At 36.9% G+C, this 20489-nt stretch overlaps 1 protein-coding gene across 3 annotated transcripts in view; it reads left to right on the top strand.

Moving 5' to 3' along the window:
- TMEM168 (transmembrane protein 168) overlaps window positions 1-19488 on the top strand; it is a 26865-nt gene extending 7377 nt beyond the window's left edge. For all 3 annotated transcript variants that reach the window (XM_027880927.1, XM_027880926.1, XM_027880929.1), the window contains 3 exons: window positions 7783-7925; window positions 10358-10632; window positions 14877-19488. In XM_027880927.1, coding sequence (XP_027736728.1) covers window positions 7783-7925; window positions 10358-10632; window positions 14877-15424 — 966 coding nt within the window. In that variant the 3' untranslated portion in view covers window positions 15425-19488. The remainder of the gene's footprint in view (window positions 1-7782; window positions 7926-10357; window positions 10633-14876) is intronic.
- Window positions 19489-20489: the final 1001 nt, after the last annotated feature.

Here is a 20489-nt window from a genome sequence, read left to right as displayed (position 1 = left end):
TGTGGTAGAGAGAGAGATGCATTTCCGTGAAAACATCAACTTAGTGTTTATTAGTGATCAAAAAAGCAAATTAAATATTGGGAATTATTAGGAAAGGACTGGAGGTATCATTATGCCACTGTATAAATCTGTAGCTTCCATATTTTGAATAAGTGTGCAGTTCTTACTTGCTTTCCTATAGGTAAGAAAACAAGCAAAGGTTGTTGAAGGGTGATGAAATTCATTGTAGACATGAAAGAGTTTGCATGAAAAAAAATTAATAAATAAGGATGCTTCAGTCAGAAAAAAAGTAGAACTAAGTGAGAATATGATTAACATATGAACCAGGTTTGATGTTGTAGAAGGTAAGTAATAAGAGACAATAAATGATCAGTTTCAGTGCAAATGTTGAAGGAGTCAGGTTGGGAGAAATAGTTCCTTGTTCTGTGCTGAGTGAGCTCTGGGTCTGTGTATCTGTGTGTGCCCAGTGGTTACAGAGGCTCAGGAAAAAGCTGGACGAGCTCATGGAAATAAATTAACTGAGGTTTGTGTACTATTTGGAAACCACATCTGACTCACAAAATCCTCGAGCTGCTGGTGGTTAGAGTGCTCAGGAAACATGTTCTTGGTCTGTTCTTGCAGACTTTCGTAGGCATCGATTTGGCCTCCTTGGGGACCAGACCTTCTAGTAGTTGAACCTTTGGTGCAGACTAATAAAGCCGCTCTTGCATTCTTGTAGTAAGGAAATTCTTCCAACTTACATTTTCATCGTATTTTTTCCGTAGGGTTTCTTAGGAATGCCAGTCACCAGTTTCTGAAAATGTGTTTGCTCTTTTAAAAATTGTTTAAGGCATTTTTTATATGGGTAAGATTAACGATCTTCAGTCTTTGTAACATCAGTTTGGGATTTATGTAGTTATTTCAGTAAGTGTGAATTATATTTGAAATCTGTTAAATATTACCTGGAAGGTGAAACATTTTTTATTTCTACCTTTCCTCACTCTGAAGATGTACTGAACACTTGTTTAATGATAGTGCATTTGATAAGAGAGGTGGCTTGAAATCACTTCATGGTGTGCCATTTGACCTCCTTTATAATGAACAGGTTAAAAACCTGAGCCTTGGAAAGGTGCTTTCTAACAGGCAGCTTTAAATAATTAGGAAAAGCATATAAAAAAAATAATCTAACTGAACTGTGTGTGTTAGGTTGCAGCCAGAAATGGGGTGGTGGAGAGGAGGGGTTCTCTTTCACGGAGAACTTTGTTACAAGCACATATTATATATGCTCTCTTAACATTTCTAATAACTGTAATATCTTTGCTTCGTATAAATCTCAAGTGTATGAAAGGTCAAGACCTAAAGAGCCAGTTGTCTGCTAATTGGTGGCTAGAAGTATTCTATTTGATTAAAATTACCAGAAAAATATCAAATCTACTTCTGTGGAAAGGTTTTTAAAGTGAGGTCGATTAACTCACCGTAGCACAGACTGGTTTTCTGACTGATTCAAAGCTGTTGAGGCTGAAAGTCCTGTTTAGCCAAGAATATTTCTTTAAGGGGAATGCAGCTCTTGTAATGAGACAAGGGTTTAAAATCTCTCTTCCTGGTGCTTTGGCATGTGCTTGAGAAGAACTGTAGAAGTAAATGGTCAAAGTTGGTTGCATTAAAAAGTGGAGTAACAGCTTATCTTTCAGTGGGCCTTGTTTCAGGTGGGACATGATTTGCTTCTGATAATAATCTATGCTCTAGCTGCAGAGGAGAGACACCTTGCAATCTTGCTAGAAATACATGGACATTTTCCTTGCAAAATTTGCAGGAAGTGTTCAGCACCTGCCTTTACATTTGTGTGAGTAATTGCAGTCAAATCAATAGACTCTAGAGCGCCAACTTATTACAGCAATTAGTCATGTGCCTGTTCATAATTAGGCCCTTGGATGGGACAAGATCCAGCAGAAGTCATGCAAATGACTCAGACATTAGTTCTTTCAGAAGGCAGTAAAATGATGAAAAATTTGTAATGAATATCTCGAAATTTGCAGGCAAAGATCTTGGAAAGGTTTGGGGCATTCTTTGTCTCAGAAACTTATAATCAGATTTTGTTAAGTGCTCTAACTACAGGTTTTCTGAATAACTGGCCAAAGATAATTATTATCCCTGGAAGACTTGTATTTAATATTACCAAGAGAAAAATGAACTATCTTAGAGACAGGTAGTGTAATGTAATGAAGTACTTTCAGTACATTACTCTTGGTTTTAGTGAATTTTATGAGTTAGTAAAATAATAGTATTCACTTTATGCTTGAATACTTAAATGGACAGTACTATTTAACTCTAATTATTTATGGGAGACAAATTGCTTTATTGTATGTAGGAATACTTTCTTGTTTGGGGAGAGTTAGTGATTTTGTATTCTTTATTCTGGTGTGGTTGCCTGGTGTTTCTTAAAGGCTAAATTTACAATGCCTTAATAAAATTTGAAGATGGTGACTTTTTTGAACTTCTCTAGAAACAAGATTATTTTCTGAATAGTAAGAGGTTTTCTCAGTAACATCTATATTTACTTGTACATACTTTTGTTAACATCACAGATTAAATAACTTTTTGAATGCAAATCATACCCAGTCTTTCTCCTTCTTTTTATCCCTGCTTTTCTTCCTGGCTTGTGTTTTTAATCCAATCCTCTTCAGGCTTTACTTATTCAGCAGGGGGTTCTTGTTGGTTTGTTTGAGTTTTCTTCCCTATAGAGATCCTGCTGCATCCTCTGTCCTCTTTCCAAATTTTCTCAAATAACCATGCCACTCCTGCTTTTTTCCTCTCTGTCTGTCTGGTCATCTTTAGTTCCCCTCTTTCTTTTCATCACTGATCGTTTCTCCCCTCCTTGCTGATTTGACTGTGCTTTGCAATTTCTTTGTAGGCTCATCTTTTCAGTTTCTTTTGTAATATCTTGATTCCCTCTTTCCCTACTGTTCCCAGGGATCCTAGCTGGATCCTAAGTTCCCCTTCCTTACTGCTTATCACTTCTCAAGCACACCCTCTATCCTGTTAATTTTTGCTGCCTGTCTTCCACTCTGTGATTTGCGCTCAGCCCTCCTTATCTCTCTGTCTCTCCAGTCCTGTCCCGAGGGCTCCCTCAGGTTACCTGCTGCATCCACAGTGGCAGCACACCTTGGGGCAGTCACCACCACTTCCAGAGGCCCTCTGTCCTGAAGGGGATCTCGGGTGACAAGAGAAAGAATGTAATCACTCATAGTCTAAAGAGTCTGATCTATATGTTAAGCTTACTGTCAAAATCTCATTAATTTCGTATTTAAATCTCATTAATTTTGTATTTAAAAAAGCAGAAGTCCGTTTAGTATGTTTTTAAACTGACAACCGCTTTGGTTTTGCTGGGACATGGACATAGATTAAAGCACAGGCTTTACCATATTAGAACAGGAGTCAGGGATAGGAAACATAACACATTAAATCCATCTACCAGTGAGTGTGACAACTATTTTCTGCAAACTGTTTTCTAGATTTTCCCACTGTTGTTTTAACACTCAGAAATAACTGATTATTTATTGCTCTCCAGAGACTGTTCTCCCATTCAGTAACTTGTTATAAGACTGTTTCATCTGGTAGCTGATCTACTTTGTAGCTTTACAAATTTTGTCTTTGCACTTCTTTTTACCTGTAATATGTATATCTTGTCCTCGTTTGAAATCAGCTATTCCTCAAATATTTGTAGATTAGTTACTGTGTTACTTTTTTTTCTCCTGAGTCTTCTGTGTCACAGAGTGTGTACTTCTTCAGTTTGTTTGGAAGGAGTTTTTTTGTGTGTTTATAAAAACAGGTAAATATTATTCAACTTGGATAATGGAAAGCAGGGCAGTATTTTTGCTTGGAAATGCACAAAGACATCTTTGTAAGCCTTCCCAGTTGCTGGTCTGTCAGATATAATCCCAGGCAGCCTGCTGTAGGTCGCCCTGCTTGAGCAGCATGTTGAGCAGACAATTTCCAGAAGCTCCTTTTACCCTCATCCATTCGGTGATTCTGTGATCATCTTAGTTGACATATGTTTAGCAATTTATTTCTATTTTAAACAGAAGGGCTCTTCTGTAGCTCTTTGTAACTGACTTCCAATTTAAAATAATGTTTTGTTTGCTTTTTTCTTACCTATTTATTCACACGTCCAGAATTACATTCAGTTCCAGAGTTGGTGTGTTTCAAACAGTGGTTACTCTTTGGGATGGGAGTTGTTGTGTCCATGAATGTAAAATTCGTATCTTTGCGGTAAAATACCTCTAAATGCTTGTGGTGTTTTAAGTTACACTTAGCAATAAGCATTGTTCAAAAAACTAGAGAAAGTGGAAAGATAATACTACTAGTGAATCTCCCCAATCTTTTATTCTTTGTCATTTCAGTCATCAGAGGCAAAAAGTAGATTTTTTTCTTTTACCTTTTCTACATTATTTGAAATGAGACTACACTGTGTATTTATTTCCTTCAGAAGAAGACAGACAAAAAAAAACCTAAGAGTAAGAGAAGAAATGATTTCTCATGTTTTTCTAGTGGGATTGCCTCGATGGTCCCTATCTTCTGTTTGCTTTTTGAACAGTCTGTCTGGAATCAATGGGCACTTAGAGTACAGGGATGTGCTACAGGCTCAGACTGCCAGCGCAATCAAAAACAGAATGAAAATGGGTTGAATAGATGAAAGAACAAAATCCCTTTTTGGCTCTACTTGTGCATCTGTGGCCATCTGCTCCATTAAGGACCAGTCCTCAAATCTTTGGGATTTAATAAAGCACTGACAGCCTCCACCTGGCATTTTAGCTCTTTATCTTAAACGAGTAACCTATCTTCAGTTTTACTGTTATTACTAAATAAGATATTATTTTTGCTATTTGAAGTTCTTTATAGTTTGGGTATTTTAAAATGCCACCAGTCATTTTTTTGCAACACTGAATTAAATATTTTATTATCCTGTTATAGAGCTGCACTGATCATCATTAGTCAGTTTTTTATATTTGTTAGTGACATATTTTCACGAAATCAAACTGTTGAAAAAGTGCTGACAGCAAGTGCTATCATCTTTACATTAGATAGATGTCTATAAATGTAAAATATGCTAGTAGCACTTTCGTACTCCGTAGCATAAGATGGCCACTGAAAGAGAACAAAGTTGAAACCTCAAATGGAGCTGAGTTGATTCATCACACTATAGAGCTTATTTCCCATTCCCATTTAGTAATTGGTACAAACTGAAAGCAGGATCACCAAGATGATCCATAGAGTTTCTATGTGAGATCCTTATCCCACAAGTCCTTGGGAATTTTCTTGCCAGTATCTTCATATTAGTAGGAGTACTTTCAATAATTAAATGTAAATGTTTTTTAGTAGTCAGCCACAGAGTGAGTTTTTGTGATAATTTCAAGTTGTGTTACAGTAGAACACTGTGAGTTTAATAACTTGCATGTGTTTAGGGAATTGGGAAAATGCAGGGAGTGTTTAAAACAACATGCCATGCTGTAAGAGAACTTCTACAATCAAATTCTTATAAAGTAATAATATAATAGTATTATTTAGGATATTATGATTGCTCTAGTTTTTGTCAGCAGTTGTGTTTTTTGTTTTGTAATATGTTCACCATGATCAAAACAATGATGCAATGTAAGAGCGGTTTGCTGTAGCAAGATCCAAGAAGAGATATATCTATATATGCTGGAAAAGCTCAATTTGTCATAAAAATGTATTATGATATTTCCTGGTCCAAAGGTTAGAAAATCCTCTAACTAACTGATCATGAATAGGAAGATTTTCTAGAGAAGCCCTTCAATTTCTGGAGCACCCAAGTCTTCCCTTTTTTCTTTGTATCTTCCAGAAAATTAGTAGATACATTTTGGTATCTACAACTAGAAAAGTAAGTCTCCAAGTCTTGAAACTTAATTTAGCTACCAAGCTCCGCTGTTTCATCTGTGTTATCTCCTACAAGGTTTCTACAGTATATAATCTGACCAAATCTTCGTAAGTTTTTATTGCTTCTGCTCTGAGTCTTTTTCTTTTTCAAAGTGCATTTGGGAAACAGCAATGACAAAGAGTGCTTCCTGCAGATAAATCTGAAACAAAAAATATATTCCCTTAGTTAAAGGAGTTTTTTTCTCCTTGTTGACAAGAAAACATTGAGGTTGCACCCTAATTGTTACAGTGATTTGAGCTTTTCTGTCTTCTGGTTATTTCAGGGAATTGTGTGCATTGGGGGGAAGTCGGTGCCATCTGTTAATAATGCTATCAGTTATCATTTAGTATAAGACTCTGGTGTTTATTTGTGGTAAGAAGTATTGCTGTCACCATTTCAAGGACACATAGGGGAGGTCCTTCCATCAGAAACATGATGGGACACTTTTTAAAATCAGGACAGGTAGCAAATGGTGTTCTTCCTTAGGCAGGAAGCGCATTAGATGGGTAACGCTGTTCTTTCAGGCTGAGACGTGTGTTTAAAAACTGAATGTAGTTGAGTTAGTGCCATATGCCAACAAGAACTAAGTTGGTTTAGGCATCATTTTTTTCAGTATTGTTTACTTTCCAAATTAATAATAGCTTTGACTATGTATTGAGTTGAACTACCAGTCCCTATCAAATCATGGACTGTTAAACAGTAAGGCAATATCCACATTTTTTTAAAACATCAATATTGTAGATTTATGCAAAGAGGGTGAATAAAACATAGAGAGGATCAGAGACCACAGGACTCTTCTCAAGACAGAAATCTGTTGCTATGAATTTATTTCCTTTGCTACATAACAAACATTAATATTTAACAAATGCATCATGATATTTACAGTTCTTAGTTAATTATAATACTGTTTCTACCTTTCCTAAAACATTTAATGCTTCATTAACCCATTCACATCATACTAAAATAATTAAAATTAATCTGTATCTGTTCTGCCTCTCAGTGACATCTGGTATATCAGAAGTCCATTTTATTTTACTTGTGCATGGAACTCAGCTACGTACCAGTAAGAGTAACCTTTTCCAAAACTGCTTTTTTCCCTACAAGACAGGAAAACTCTATATAGGCTATTAGCTCTGTGAATGCTATGAAGTCCTGTAGGGGATGTTCCTACTCATCTGGTATTTATGTAACTGATAATGGTCTTTTTAATTGAAATAATGTTCATGAATATTCTCAGAAGTCATCTTTTGTGTGATACATAGTGTTCCACAAAGAATATTGTGGAAACTCCTTGGTGTTAAAAAGCAAGAACATTTGAATGTATATTTTCAGTGAACATAGAATGGTTTAGGTTGGAGAAGACCTCTAAGATCGTTGAGGCCAGCTGTTAACCCACCACTAAACCATGTCCTTAAGTGCCACGTCTATATGTCTTTTGAATACCTCTAGGGGTGGATGCAATACGGTGTGCTGTAATCTGATTCTAGGTACATATTGTTCTGTGTTATACCTTATTGATTAAGACCTGACCCTGCAGATGTTTACAGATATACTTATTTTACACATATAAATAGTTTTGTGGCATTTGATTCTCTTGTCTGAATGGGTAAAACTAAGCTGTGATCAGTGTTTGCAAATGCATTCCTTTCAGAAGAGCGATCCCTGCTTACCAGCCACGTTTTCCCAGAGTCTTTTATTTGTTTTTAGAGTAGTGTGGAAAAATAAGTATACATTACAAATAATATTTTGGATGTTTGAGGACCCAGTTATGTGTGATCAAATACAGGGAACTAGGGTTCATAAAACCATAACCAACAGACAGGAAGGATTTCTCATGCAATGCCTAAATCTCTTTATTTTCTTTTTAGCCAACCAATGGGATCTTCATGAGTGTGTTTCTCATTGTTTTACCTCTGGAGTCCATGGCTCATGGGCTTTTCCATGAGCTGGGAAACTGCTTAGGAGGAACATGTGTTGGGTATGCTGTTGTGATTCCCACCAACTTTTGCAGGTATAGTTACCATGTATTTCAGTGTCACAGTATTGTAAGTGTACTGTTAGCTCGTGGAGGCAATGCAGTAATTTAGCTTCTATTTTCCAATAATTAAATTCAAATTTAAATAATAGGAAGATTTTCTATTTTTATGTTTTTCTCATCTTCTGGAATCGATAACTCCCAACTCCAGCTTTTTATATCTTCAGGCCAGTTGTGCATGGGCAGGTTCCATAGCCCATATCTCATGCAAAGGAGGATTGGGGCATTTGACTGAGTGCACGTATTTTACATGAGGAGATTTAATAAACCAAGCAGATAATCTAAAACCAATTTTGAATTCTGTTAAATGAGATACCATCTAGATTTAAAGGGCAATGAAATTAGATTTGTGATTGGACTGCGTGTCAGGTCTTCATATTGAGAATTTACAGCTGACTTTTGTCCAACGTAAATGTTACTGTGTGAGAAATGCTTGGGGGTAGAGGGATTGTGCAATTATTATTTACCATTTTGTGTGTTTTTCTTATAAGCTTTAAACTTGCAAATGCTTCTTTAGCCATATAATTAAAATTAGTGTGGGCCCATTTGTTTTGTAAATGATAAACAAGACCTATGTAAATCATCTGTTTAAGCTACAAGAGAAACAGAGTAGTCAGTTGAAATAAGAGGCTTAAAAATAGAACTGCCCAATTTATGAAAACTGCCCAATTTGAGTATGTGTAGTGAATTGGGAAAAAAATTAACAGGCAAAGAAACTGAAGGTAGTGTGCTAATCTTAGATCTGTATCTTAAATAGTGTAAGACACTGCATCTTAAATAGTGTAAAAACCAAATTTTCTGAGCTTCTGATCTACAGCTGTGCACCCTTAAAAGAATCCATGTAGTCAGTTATTGTTAGGGGTTAAAAAAATAGATGTTCAAAATTTACATTACAATAAAAAATATTTTTGTTTCCATGGCAACAATATAATTATGTCATTGTATTATACTGTTCTGGCTCTGGCAGTTACCTCTGATTTTGTATGAATGAGATACTCTTGAGCAACTGTTTAGGACTTGACAGAACTAAACTTCCTTATTAATAAGATTTGCCTCTTTTAGTGATGGGCTCAGTCTTCACTTGCTGAGACAAACAGTAATGATGAGGTATTGAATACAGCTCTACTAGTGGTACATTGACAATCATAAGAGCACTAGACAGGTAGGAGGTGCAAAATTTAATTAGCTAGATCAATGAAGAAACCAAGTGGCTTTACATACTGGCTTGCAAGCAGAATGCATGAAGAATGCATATATGCATACATACATATATAGGAAAAAAACCACCATAAGTCAAGTTTTGTATTATTAGAGTAAGCTCATATTTCCACCCACAAAACCTCTTGTTTAACTGAGCATAAATCAGGCCCACTTTGGCACAGCTGTCAATCATGCTATTTATCAATACTCTTATTACATTGGCTGAAGAGTGATGAATGCATTTCTTTTTATGAAAATTCATTCTGAAGAGCACTCCCATAATTGGGTGTCTTGGAAGACCAAATCTCTTATTGTAATGATTAATGAATAGCTATGTAGACCTAAAAAAAGGTGTGTGTATTTTCACTATACATTTTATTCTCTATTTTACATACTGTAAGTATTTGATTTTATATTTTACGTATTCATCTATATTTTATGGAGAATGTACATAATAGAAATAAAATGCATTTTGGACCCAGGGACTCTTTTTCTTATATATGCATATTCATAGGTATAGAGACACACACAGACATATGTATACAGACACACACACACACGTACACGGTTTGTTCCAGGTCTGATTTTTAACCGTCTTAAAACTTTGATTTTCTAATCTCTTGAATACTGTTATCTGAAATGCATTTCTTATGGTGGAAGAACAGCATCTGAACAGCCCACACAAGGAATAATTACTGTATTGGTGTGAGTTCCATATTTCAAAATGTCTGAGCAAAATGTGTATTTGAATTTCTCTTTCGTTTATTATTGGAAACCACTTTGCATTTGATGTTTTGTGTAGATTAGCACTCATTCTCCCTGTGCTTTTTTCCAGTTGTTTGTGAAAAAGTGCTTGTGTGTAGACAGTGCTTCTCAGTGGGGCTTTATGAAATTGTTGGAATCTCTCCAGCATGTTCACATTGCAGCTCCTCTCTCTCCCTCTGTCTCTCAGCTACAGGAATAGCACAGGGTTTAGTAAGTACTATGCTTTGAAGTGAAGTGTGACAGAAGGGAGATAGTGGTCCCTTACTCAAATACAGTAATTTGAGTTGTTTATAAACTGTGCATTTAAAGTCAGTTTAAATTTAGAACAGTGCTACTTCATAGCAGAGAAAATATGCACAGAGGAAAAAATCACCAATTCCTAAAAACCCACTAAGCATGAAATAATTATAAAGCATAATCACAACTGTTTTCCTTCTCTTTAGTCCTGATGGCCAGCCAACTCTTCTTCCACCTGAGCATGTACAAGAGTTAAATCTGAGGTCTACTGGCATGCTTAATGCCATCCAAAGATTTTTTGCATATCACATGATTGAGACATATGGTTGTGACTACTCTACAAGCGGACTGACCTTTGATACCCTTCACTCCAAGATCAAGTCTTTTCTTGAACTTCGGACAGCAGATGGACCCAGACATGATACCTACATTCTGTATTACAGTGGTCACTCACATGGCACTGGCGAATGGGCGCTGGCAGGTAACTAGTTTGGAGATTTTTTTTATTAATAGTTTTGGTATTGATAAACTTTCCAAATCAATTCGTTCATTCTGTAAAAAGTCATACTGTACTGCAGAACTTTGACGTTTTGTTCATACTTATTACTGCATTGTCCAGAATGGCAAAGAAGCATTAGTGTTCGGAGAACAGGTTTATATGCAAGCTCTTGAAAGGGAAGGAAGAAGAAAAGGGTAATACTACAGGGCATGACTGTTAAGAGACTCAGACGTGACAAGGAGTTTAAAAAACAGGCCAGGTTGCAGGATGACTACATCTGATAGTGGAGAGAATGGAGAGATGCAGGCACCCCTTTTGTATGCAGTTGTTGAAAAGAAGAGGTTCTTTCCTTACCTTACTTTATATGACAGCCAGGTATGTTACTTCATGAACTTTGTAATTTTAGTATTCATTCACTTTAGTTAGGTGCAAAAGAGTTTTTATTAATCTTTCACTTGTTCTCAAAATTGTTTAAATATTGTTGACCCCAAAGGTATTCTTACAAGTTTAAACATGGTTCACATTCTCCTGATTTGCATCCCATATGATTTTCATATTCAACAAGTTAACTTTAAAGATCTGTTCCCCCCCCATAAAATTTTAAGTGGAAATAACCTCCTGCTCTAAAGACAGATTTTCCCCTGTATTTCAATGAATATTTATTCTCTGTAATGAAAAGCATAATCTTTTCTCATTCCTTGGACATGGCAGAAGGAATTATATAATATTCTGTGTCACTGTATTAGTTAGTCATGAAGGACTGTATTTATGTTCTTAAGATGTGCTTTGAGTTTTGTGTAAAACATAGAATCAATAACAGAAATAGGAGGCATGTATACAGTCCACACTAGAGAGGCATGTCTTCAAACATATTTGCAAACCTTGCATTGTAAAAACAGCTATGATTTGCTGATGTTCTAGACTTTGGGAGTGACTGTGGGCACAGGCCTCAAGACTATAAACCCCTATATAAAGGACCAGTTCAGTGCCCCATCATATGCTTGGCATAGACTTCACCATTTTCCATTTTCTTGACCTATTTTTTATCTCTTTTTAATGGCCTATCTCAGCTCTATTCTTTGGTAAACCTACTGAAATTGTTGAATCAGTGGAAGGTTTCGCTTTGCTCTGTTGCTGTAGAGAACTGAGCTTCTGAGGTCACTGTGTGAAAAAAGTGACTCTCATAGTAAATACATTGAAAATTTGCAACTGGGATAGAATTCTCTTGGATAGCGCTCTGCCTGTGAGCTCCTGGCTGTTTGTCAGCAGTCTCTCTCCAGGTGCATGTGCTCTTCAACAGGGTAGACAGATAATATTTGTGTGTGGTCATGCTGAGGTAGATGTCCAAGCACGGGTCACTTTCCATCTGGAGGCTCTGTACCTGTTTTGGTGCAGCTCCATGGCTGAACCATTTGTTCTGCTGAACAGCAATGTCTACTTTTGTCTGAAAGGCTTCATCTGTGTCAGAGATTTTAAAAAGCCACAGCTATACCATGAGCATGAGTGGTGAAGTACAGTGTATGCCAGGGTAGGCAAATGACTTCTCTGGGAATAGGGTGGTTTGTCCATAAGAGCAGCTGCCACCCTGTGCAATTGCTGAGTGTGAAGCAGGATAAGGAGCAAAACTCCACCTCCCACCTGCTCCAGCCAGCAGCATAGACAGTCATCTTCCCAGCATATATAGAGCCAAATGATGCTGCAAAAATTGGACAGCTTCCAGTCCAGTCCTGGCTTATGTCTTGCCAGCCTGAGTTGCTCAGGTCTCTTTGTACCTGTGTAGGTAGCAGTAGCCTATATTAAACTTTGTCTTCACTTTTAGGGTAAGAGCTGTTAAAAAGAAAGTTTCAGTGCTAAAAGATAGAGTGTAAATGCAGTGGTGTTGAGGTTTCTCACAAAACTCCTTTTCAGTTCCCTGTCCAAGCACGTCTTCAGCTTCTACATAAAGGAGGGGAACAGGCAGATGTCACAGGTCTTACATGCCTTTTTTGTGATTAATTTTAGTTAAATTGTGGAGTGTAACATGATCCTCCTCAGATAGCACTACTCCTGCACATAATTTGGAATATAAACTGAAAAGATGAAGACTGTTTGACTATATACTTGTGCCCCAGTATTGGACAGTAGCATTTTGTGACAGGTGGAACATTGGTCATCAGCTCCAGTACTGTGTACTGTCCTCTGACCTGTGAAGAGAATGAGTAGAGATGGCAACAATTAAATAAAACATTCATGTCTAACTGAAATAGTAGTTTCTCACTGCCAGACTATGCCATGATACTGCACAGCAGTAGCAGTGTAGTCTTTGCTTTGTAATGACAGCTTTTAAAGGAGGCTTACTGAATTTATTAATTCCCTAATTATGTTTCTCTGTTGTTGGAAGCTGAGATGCAACACAGTGGTGTATAAAAGAAACTGTTAACTAGTCATGCATAAATTATGAGCAGTAAAACGACCTGGAAGGTCATGTTCTCTGAGTGGAGGCAAAAGCATGAGCTGGGCTAATGAAGCTTTGTCTCTGTTGCTGGAACTGTCGGCTTAACCATCAGCCTGCAGAAGCTGCCAGAGAGCCAGAAGTGGCCAGACGCCTGGATTCCTTATACAGCTTGGTGCCTAAATCTTGTGCTGGCTGATAGGCCCATGTGTTTGAGGTCAGTAGGGCTAGAAGCTGAGCACGTGTTTGCCTGTGTCTGTGAAGGATGAGATGGTTTGAGTGATTCTGTCTAGTGTTTTTTTGAAATCACCTGTGCTCCTCCATAGTTATACTAAAATAAAGTTTATTTATAAGGCTTTTGAAATGTGAACAAGTAAAGAAACTTTTACAGATAATTGATACAGAAGGTGAACCTAGAAAAGGGAAACTGCTTCTATATAAGTCCCTTCTGTAAGCAACTGCAGAAATTGGGGATCATGTACCAAGTCATTACTGTAGGCTTGTATATTAGAGATTTTCTTTGGTACTAAATTTTCCAGGTTTGCACTTTTTTGGAGACAGTTGCAGCCCTGTAATTTTGCTTTTACCTTAACTGAAATATCACGCACAGTGCTTTAACTCTGAGCTATTAATTTGAAGCACTTTTTTGTCACCCCTTACAGGTAGAAATGTAAGTTCTGAAATATGCAGCTAACAGTGTTTAAACACTCCTTTTATATTCCAAAGTGATAATCACTCTGGAATTAAAATACAGTTATTCTGGATCACATTTTTATATCCTTCTTCTTCTTCATTGTTTTTAAGTTGACATTTTCAAACTAGAGTATTTTTGTCGTAAATCTCCAACTGACGAAAACTTCGACATACCAGTTGTTCACGTTTAATATCACTGTGGAGCCAGTGGAAATTTATTCATTTGTTTGCAAGATGTTCTCCTTAGACACTTCAATAAGTAGTCTGCTTTTCAAAGCTACATAGATCTTGCAAACATCTATTACACTTAAGCAGAAGGACTCCCACTATAGCTAACTTGTTTTAATTACAGTCTCCTCTGTCAAAGCGCTGTTGGAGCAACAGCTGAGATGGAACGTGAGAAGCTGGACATTCTAGTTGCAAGAGTCTTCTGGGCTGATAGGAAATAAATATTGTGGAAAAGTTTCGTTGAGGTTTGTTTTATCAAGTTGTAAATCCTTACCAGTTTTCTTGAAGCTCTGAAAACAATTGTGTCTAGAGAGAGAATCTCTTATTTCTGGTCATTGGAATTTTTGTGCCTGTAGGTGACTTTCCCATTGACATTCTTTCTTTGGAACTGTTAGCATGTGTTTTGTTCTAAAGTTATCTCTTAGAGGAGCCTTTTTTTAGTATTCATAAGGACATCTTAAAAGGAGTCCTTGTTCCTAAAATTATAAAGATTTAATACAAAATAAACTTTATTTCAGGTTTTCTTTCCTTGTTTATCTATTTCCAGATTTCTTCAATAGACTGTATTTTCTTTCACACTATGAGAGAATTGCTTGCCTTTCCCCCCCACCTTGGGTGTTTGTTTTTTGTTTTATTTTCCCCCTAATCAAGGGTGAGCTAATGGTTTTATCTGCCACAGCAAGTCAGATGGAAGCAGTTCACACTTCTCTAGAGATTTGCAACATTTACAATCACAGAGGATCACTTGAAAGTGTGTTTTTATCTGTCCAAGTTGTTAAAGTAAGGGATTCTTAGAACCAGTCAAAACTGTAAAAATTCTTCACAGGTTTCTGTTTCTTCATCCTAATATTAAAGCTTTTTGTCCTTTTGACAGGGGGTGATGCTTTACGACTTGACACGCTCTTGGAGTGGTGGAGAGAAAAGAACGGCACTTTTTGTTCTCGATTGATCATCGTTTTAGACTGTGAGAACTCTCAGCCTTGGGTTAAAGAAGTAAGAAAAGTAAATGACCAGTACGTTGCCGTGCAAGGAGCAGAAATGGCCAGAGTTGTAGACATCGAGGAAGCAGACCCTCCACAGCTTGGTGACTTCACCAGGCAGTGGGTTGAGTACAACTGTAACCCCGACAGCAACATCAGCTGGTCCGAAAAGGGACGTACTGTGAAAGCAGTGTACGGTGTGTCAAAGCACTGGAGCGACTACACTTTGCATTTGCCAACAGGAAGTGATGTTGCCAAACACTGGATGATATACTTCCCACGCATTACCTATCCATTAGTACATTTGGCAAACTGGTTTTGTGGTCTCAATCTGTTCTGGGTCTGTAAAGCGTGCTTTAGGTGCTTGAAAAGACTGAAAATGAGTTGGTTTCTTCCCACAGTGCTGGACACAGGACAGGGTTTCAAACTTGTCAAATCCTAATTAGTAACCAAAGAGAAAATGAAGTGAGAGCTCTAGGAACTTTCTCACTGCACCATACTTAAAATTTTTTATATGACTATTTTTCTCTGAAAAAGTCTGCTGCATTCACCTAATTCAGCTCTTTGCGCAGCTATACTATATGCAACAGTTAGAAACTGCAATCTTAAACAGAAGAGGGTAGGTAGGATTATGATATTTTGAGTTTTGTTACAGGTCTGTGTGTACATATATGAGACTTATTTAATATGACCATGCATTTTGGAGACAGTTCACATGTTCCTATGTGTTTCTTAGAGCAGCCTTTGTTCAGAGATACCAGTTTGATGGACAAGAGCTCCTGGGAATGTTATAGCACACTCATCTATCATTTATGTCCACTATGTAGTTCAAATACAGGAAAGGAGCCAAGATAGTACTCCACTCGATTTACATATCCTTGAAGTTAGGTGATGGTATCAAGAGTATTACAAAACAGCACTGAGCCAAAAAAAACAAACAAACAAAAGAAATAGCTACTGTAGAAGAATACCTTACTGTAGGTAAGTAGCTACCAAGAATGTTTAGTTTTACTTGCTTTTACATCTTCAGCCTGGTCTCAGTTCTCTACTGCCATCAGTGGAAATTTGCCACAGAAAACAGGGAAATTAGACAACCCTCTGAGGTTCTGGTGCTGCTCAGTGTTTGCTGAAGTGAATTTTAAAAATGTTCAGTGTTACTTCCAACATTCAGTATCTTTGCTGTTGATCTTTGGATATATATTCCCAGTAGTTAATTCATATATGGAATAAAAACTGCACTGAGTGTTTTTCCCTCACCTGTTAGGGTGGTTTTGTCTTTTCCAGGCTCTTACTAGTCTGTACTTTGAAAAGCTACCCTGAACAAAACAAAACAAAATCCAAGGATTTTATAAAGAAAATAATCCATAGATAAAAAAATGGAAATACAAGTGTTGCCTTGCTTCTGTGTTTATCTGGAGTCTTTGCTGTGCCTAAGACCATGATAATGTCAAATGCTGAGTACAGGGTTGGACCAGTGAGTTCATTATCTATTAAAACCACAAGCAAAGTTTGGAAGGAATGCATTATTCCCTTAGGACAGAAGGGAATCTTGAGTATTCCTTAAGTCTGTTCTCCCACCTATAAGGTCATAATTTTAATCCTTCCACTTACAGAGCTGGATGGGACTCCAGAAATCCTGTCATGGCCTTTCCTTCAGTCAGAGAAGGTGCATAGTTTTCTGATCTCATCTCTCTAGTGCAGAAAATAAGTAGTGAAACAACTAAGTGGCTAGGACAGTAATATTTGTGGGTTTTTATTTGCATATGTGTGTGCAATTTACTAGACCTAGAGTTTACTTTTTTCTGTTTCCATCAGTATTTTAATAAAAATGTTAGGTACTAGCTGATACTTGTTGTAGATATAACTTTTTTCAATTTAAATACATGCAAATAGTATAATAGCTCTTTAAGTCTTTACCATCATAACTTTTTCTAATGCCATGTGAACTTTTTACCTACTTAAGCTAGAGAACCTGATGACACTGATACCCATCATTAACTCCCAAAATAAATAATGAGATTTACAATAACAATAGCCAAAGCAATTTGTACCCACCAACTTCAAAATGGTAATTTTTTGAGATTTACAAATGACAGCCACTAAGTTTCTGCATTATTGTATATTACACGATGTTGTTTAGCAAGACACCACCCCCTACCTGTCTTTCCCTTTTTCCATCCCCTTCTATAACATAAATGTGGATCTAGAAATGAGAGATTAGAGATATCCTGTGAAGACTCAATGCGTATCTTCTCTAGTTAAATGCTGTGATTGCAGCTCTGTCACAGATTTAAGAGGTGGCTGTTGTCAATAAGAACAGAGGGTACTTACACTATCTAACTTCAGTTATCCAACTTAAGTTCCTAATGTGGGACCCTGAGGTAGGAGTCATCTCATTTAATTTCAGATGTCCGAAAGCCAGACATCTGAATCCATGCTAGCACATGAAGTGCTCCACTGCTCATTAACAAAGAGAAGTAAATATTTCCAGAGGAAGACTGATCTGATCTCTGTTTTAGGATGAATTTTCCTGTGATTGTGCACATTACATTTGTTTTGATTTTGCTTTCATGTGCAGACAAATCCTGTATGTCTCTTGAATAACCTTAGGGCACCTCTGTTCTAAGCTGTCCTCTGGAGCCTGGGCTGGGTACACAAACTCCTCATTCATGCGCAAGTTGGTTACAAGAATTCATTGGGTTGCAGAAAAGCAGCACTGCCTTTTGCATTTTTTGGCAACAACCCTTGAGTATAGATGCATGAAGGCAGTTATTTGGTTTGTAAAATCTCCATTATTTTGACTGCTCCTTCAGTAAAAGTTCATCTGATTGCATTATAAACTGTTACAACTTGAGCCTTAGAATTTTTTCATAAAGTCCCCATAAAGCAACATCTGATAGTCACGCTGTGAACATTTGAAGTCAAGAAGTTAGTCCTTTCTCTTTTAGACAAGCTTTGAATATCAACCATAACACTCCCTACTAATGATAATGGACAGATCTTAATGGGTAAGTCTCTACCTGCTACTGTTACATTTTCATGGACATCATCTGTATCTTTCTTTTGTACAACAAGGGGAACAGGAATGGTGGAGGACTCCTGACCTGTCCTGAGACTTTGAATAGGATCACACTATGCAGTGCAGTGATGGGCTTAGCTTTGGGCAGAATAAACACAACAATTGGTGTTGCTCTGTTGCCTCTGGTTATTAAATGGTTTTGAGCTTACTTATCAAACTGTTAGATTTTTTCCTAGGATAGACTGGGTGATATTCAGGTGTTTGCTGAAAGTTAGATAGAGAGCCAGCTAAAAATGTAGCAAAAATATTAATTGCAAAACTAATCATGTCTTTTCAGATTTGTTTCAGTTTTTGCAGTTAAAGACCTCTGATTTTCTGAATTTGAAATGGTTGTAACATGAGCTAATGTATTCTACTTCTGATTTTGTTATTTTTTTAAACAACAAAAGCACGATGAAAATGCTGATTTAAACTAAAAGAAATGTTTACAGCTATTTGAATTATGAGGCCTTTTTGGACAAAGAGACTGTCCTATATTTCAAAACACAATTAAACCAGGGCTGTGGATGATGAGGAATTCAACCACATTAATTCTTCACTTCTGCACTAACTTACATCAAGGCATCCTACCGTGACCAGCATTCCCAGGTGGAGTTTTTCTCCAGCTCCTGGTGCTTGTGCCTCTTCAGGTCTCTGCCCAGCCTGGGTATGTGCCTGGGGGACAAACACCAGGAGCTCCTGTAATCTAAGTGAGGAGTTATTCCTCTTCTCTTCTCTATATAAAAGACAGGGGCAATGCCTGAAAGAGAAATTTAAATTTAATTCCAAAGAATGTTGCATATTCTCTCAGTTACATACAAGTTGTTTAGCAGTAGCATGTGCAAATTTCTGGGTAGAGAAAAATCTAAATCTAAAATCTTTTTTTTCTACAAGGTTTGTCTCTGTATTGTATATTCAGACATTTTGTTATAAAGCTTGTTATAAATTTGTGTCAAATTAGTAATTTTATGTCGACTTTGTTTCATTTACCTCCTCTATATCAGCCTTGAGAAACATGCAAATGCACTGAGTCCTACAAATTTAAGTCTTTTACAGGAACTCAAATTGCATATTCACAGTAGTATTTTTCTCTGAACAAGTATTGGGGGGAAAAAGCCATTGTTCTTTGGTTTTGCACTACTAGAGTTATGTATTTGCAGTTCCTTATGCTCTGTATGCCCTGTAGTTGTTGTCATCCAATCTCCAGTTCAAGAGTTTCCCAGAAATAATGTTGTTTATTTTTTAAAGGCATAGTTAACGTTATGCTGGCTGTAAAGCACCTTTGTTGCAAGCAGTAGCCATTGAGACTGGGTTAATTTTTCTTGTTTATAAATACCTTTTTGTGGGAGGATTTTTACTGGATATACAGTTTTTAGATCTGTAAATAGATTTTTGAGTGTATTTGTAATATTACCTAAATATATTTTGCTGGTTTGGATGCTCATTTCCATTTCATGTTTTTGTTTATGTCTTGATCACTTCCCAAATTTCTGTGCACCCTCCTGAATTACATGAGGTTTTTCTATACAGTTTGTTTTAGGGGAGGGTTTTTTTAGCTAGAACTTGCAACGGAGTTTACTGTAAATATTCTAAGGATTATTTGTAGTTTAATCATTTAATAGAAACGAGAAGTATTACTTGAAATCATTAATACTTTTCACCTTGTCATTTTTTCACCTTGTCATTTACAAGCTAGTAAAAAATTGTACTTTGACATTATTTTATAGAGACATAATTGAAGACTACATTTACATGAGTGTTTTTATTTAGTCAAACTTGTTATCTCCAGTAAGATCAAGTTAATGAAGGGTTCCTGTGTGAGTGGTATCAAACCTGAGAGATAAAGGAGAAGGAAAGTGTTGGTGCAGAGAGGTGAGGAGGACAAATCTGCACGTCTGCTCCTCACAGAAATTGCTGAGGAGGTTTTTGCACTCCATCCTCATGAAACAGTTCCAGCATTACTCTTAACAAGCTGGGACTTGTTAAGTGACGGCTTTGGTGGGAAGTGGAGAAGCAGTTACTGTGATCAGAGGTAGCAGGTTTGTCAGTGGCAATCCAGAGCTGCAGAAAAGGGCAGTGACCATGGGCAGAGCTTTTAGCACAATGACTAGCAGAGTACAACGATGATTTAGTGACATCTTTTTGTTATTGTTTTTTTAAACAGAAGGAATTGATTTTGACTCTTTCTAATTCATGATTGAATCCATTAATTTTGCAGCTTAACAATCAGTGTTCATTTCTGAATAAACTTCTTTAGAACCTTTTCTGTTCACTCTCAAATTCAGAGGTAGCCCTGTACAGCAGCACAACTCACCCTCAGTGCTGCCCTACAGCTATTCTAAGTCTCTTTGAATAGTCAGACAACCCAAAGTATTTCTGCATCCATGGCACTAGGTTTGGGATTTTGGGTAAATTTTTTGGTTACTTAGGAAATAAAAGTCAGTTAAAT

The sequence above is a fragment of the Empidonax traillii genome, unplaced genomic scaffold (genome assembly GCF_003031625.1).
Source record: "Empidonax traillii isolate 1590-97213 ecotype Southwest subspecies unplaced genomic scaffold, ASM303162v1 scaffold80:size1517328, whole genome shotgun sequence".
In the NCBI taxonomy this organism is placed as follows: Eukaryota; Metazoa; Chordata; class Aves; order Passeriformes; family Tyrannidae; genus Empidonax; species Empidonax traillii.
Note: the sequence above shows the minus strand (reverse complement) of the source record. Positions and strands in the feature narration are given on the sequence as shown.